This window comes from Corvus brachyrhynchos, unplaced genomic scaffold (assembly GCF_000691975.1).
Source record: "Corvus brachyrhynchos isolate BGI_N302 unplaced genomic scaffold, ASM69197v1 scaffold546, whole genome shotgun sequence".
Taxonomy (NCBI): Eukaryota; Metazoa; Chordata; class Aves; order Passeriformes; family Corvidae; genus Corvus; species Corvus brachyrhynchos.
In genome coordinates, this window is record NW_008238654.1 from 10,493 (window position 1) to 11,510 (window position 1,018).

The 1,018-nt window shown below is 67.6% G+C and overlaps 1 protein-coding gene across 1 annotated transcript in view; it reads left to right on the forward strand.

The window, feature by feature from the left end:
* The window catches only part of TIMELESS (timeless circadian clock), a gene marked incomplete at its 3' end in the record, with an annotated part of 11,290 nt that extends 10,279 nt beyond the window's left edge, over positions 1-1,011 (forward strand). Inside the window, exons 10-13 of the mRNA XM_017737682.1 lie at positions 11-453; positions 524-609; positions 701-824; positions 906-1,011. Coding sequence (XP_017593171.1) covers positions 11-453; positions 524-609; positions 701-824; positions 906-1,011 — 759 coding nt within the window. The remainder of the gene's footprint in view (positions 1-10; positions 454-523; positions 610-700; positions 825-905) is intronic.
* Between the last annotated feature and the right edge of the window lie 7 nt (positions 1,012-1,018).

Here is a 1,018-nt window from a genome sequence, read left to right on the forward strand (position 1 = left end):
CGCTGTCCAGCTCTGCTGTCCCCCAGCCCCGCTCTGTCCCTGCAGCTCACAGCCCCGCTCTCCATCTCTGCTGTCGCCCAATCCTGCTCAGTCTCTGGTGTCCCCCAGCCCCCTCTCTGTGCCCACATCTCCCAGCCCCCCTGTCCATCTCTGGTGTCCCCCAGTCCCTCTCCAGCCCTGTGTCTGCAGCTTCACTCTGTCCCCACATTACCCAGCCCCCCTCTCTGTCCCTGGTGTCCCCCAGCCCCACTCTCTTGTCCGCGGTGTCCCCCAGCCCCTCTCTCCCTCCCGCTGTCCCCAGGAGCTGGTGGCCTTGGCTAAATTCATCCTGGGAAAGTTCTTTGCGTTGGCGGCCACCAACAAAAAGGCCTTTGTGGAGCTGCTCTTCTGGAAGAGCCCGGCCATCGTCTGCGAGATGACCAAGGGCTACAGCTCCCTGCAGGAGGGAGAGGGGTGAGTGGGGCTGGGGAGGGGGCTGCCACCCCCTGTCCCCTCCTCTCACCTCCCCTCTGCCCCTCCCCAGGACCACCCGGAGCCGGGTCTCCCCCTGGACCCCCCAGGAGGAGCAGGAGCTGCAGGAGCTGTACTGGAAGTACAAGGAGGTGGAAGGTACTGGGGGTCCCTGGGGTGTGGGGGGGTGGCAGCGGGACCCCCGGGGGGGTGGCAGGGGCTCTGTCCCTACATCCCCCATGTCCCACAGGTGGGGACATCATCGCTGCCATCCTGGCCCATCTCCCAACGCCCGGGCGGACACGGAGGCAGGTGGTGAAGCAGCTGGTGCGGATGGGGCTGGCCAGCAGTGCCAAGGACTTCCAGCAGGAGAGGTGGGGCAGGGACCCCCGGGGACAGGGCAGGGAGTCACCCCCGTCCGGGGCAGGGACCCATGGCTGTTTCCCACCCTGCAGGAAGGGCACCCGCATCGTGCTGTGGACGCAGGAGCAGGAGGAGGAGCTGACGCGGCTTTTCGAGGAGGTCCAGGGCTCAGATGGTGCGCTGGACACGGGGGGCCGCCCCCCGA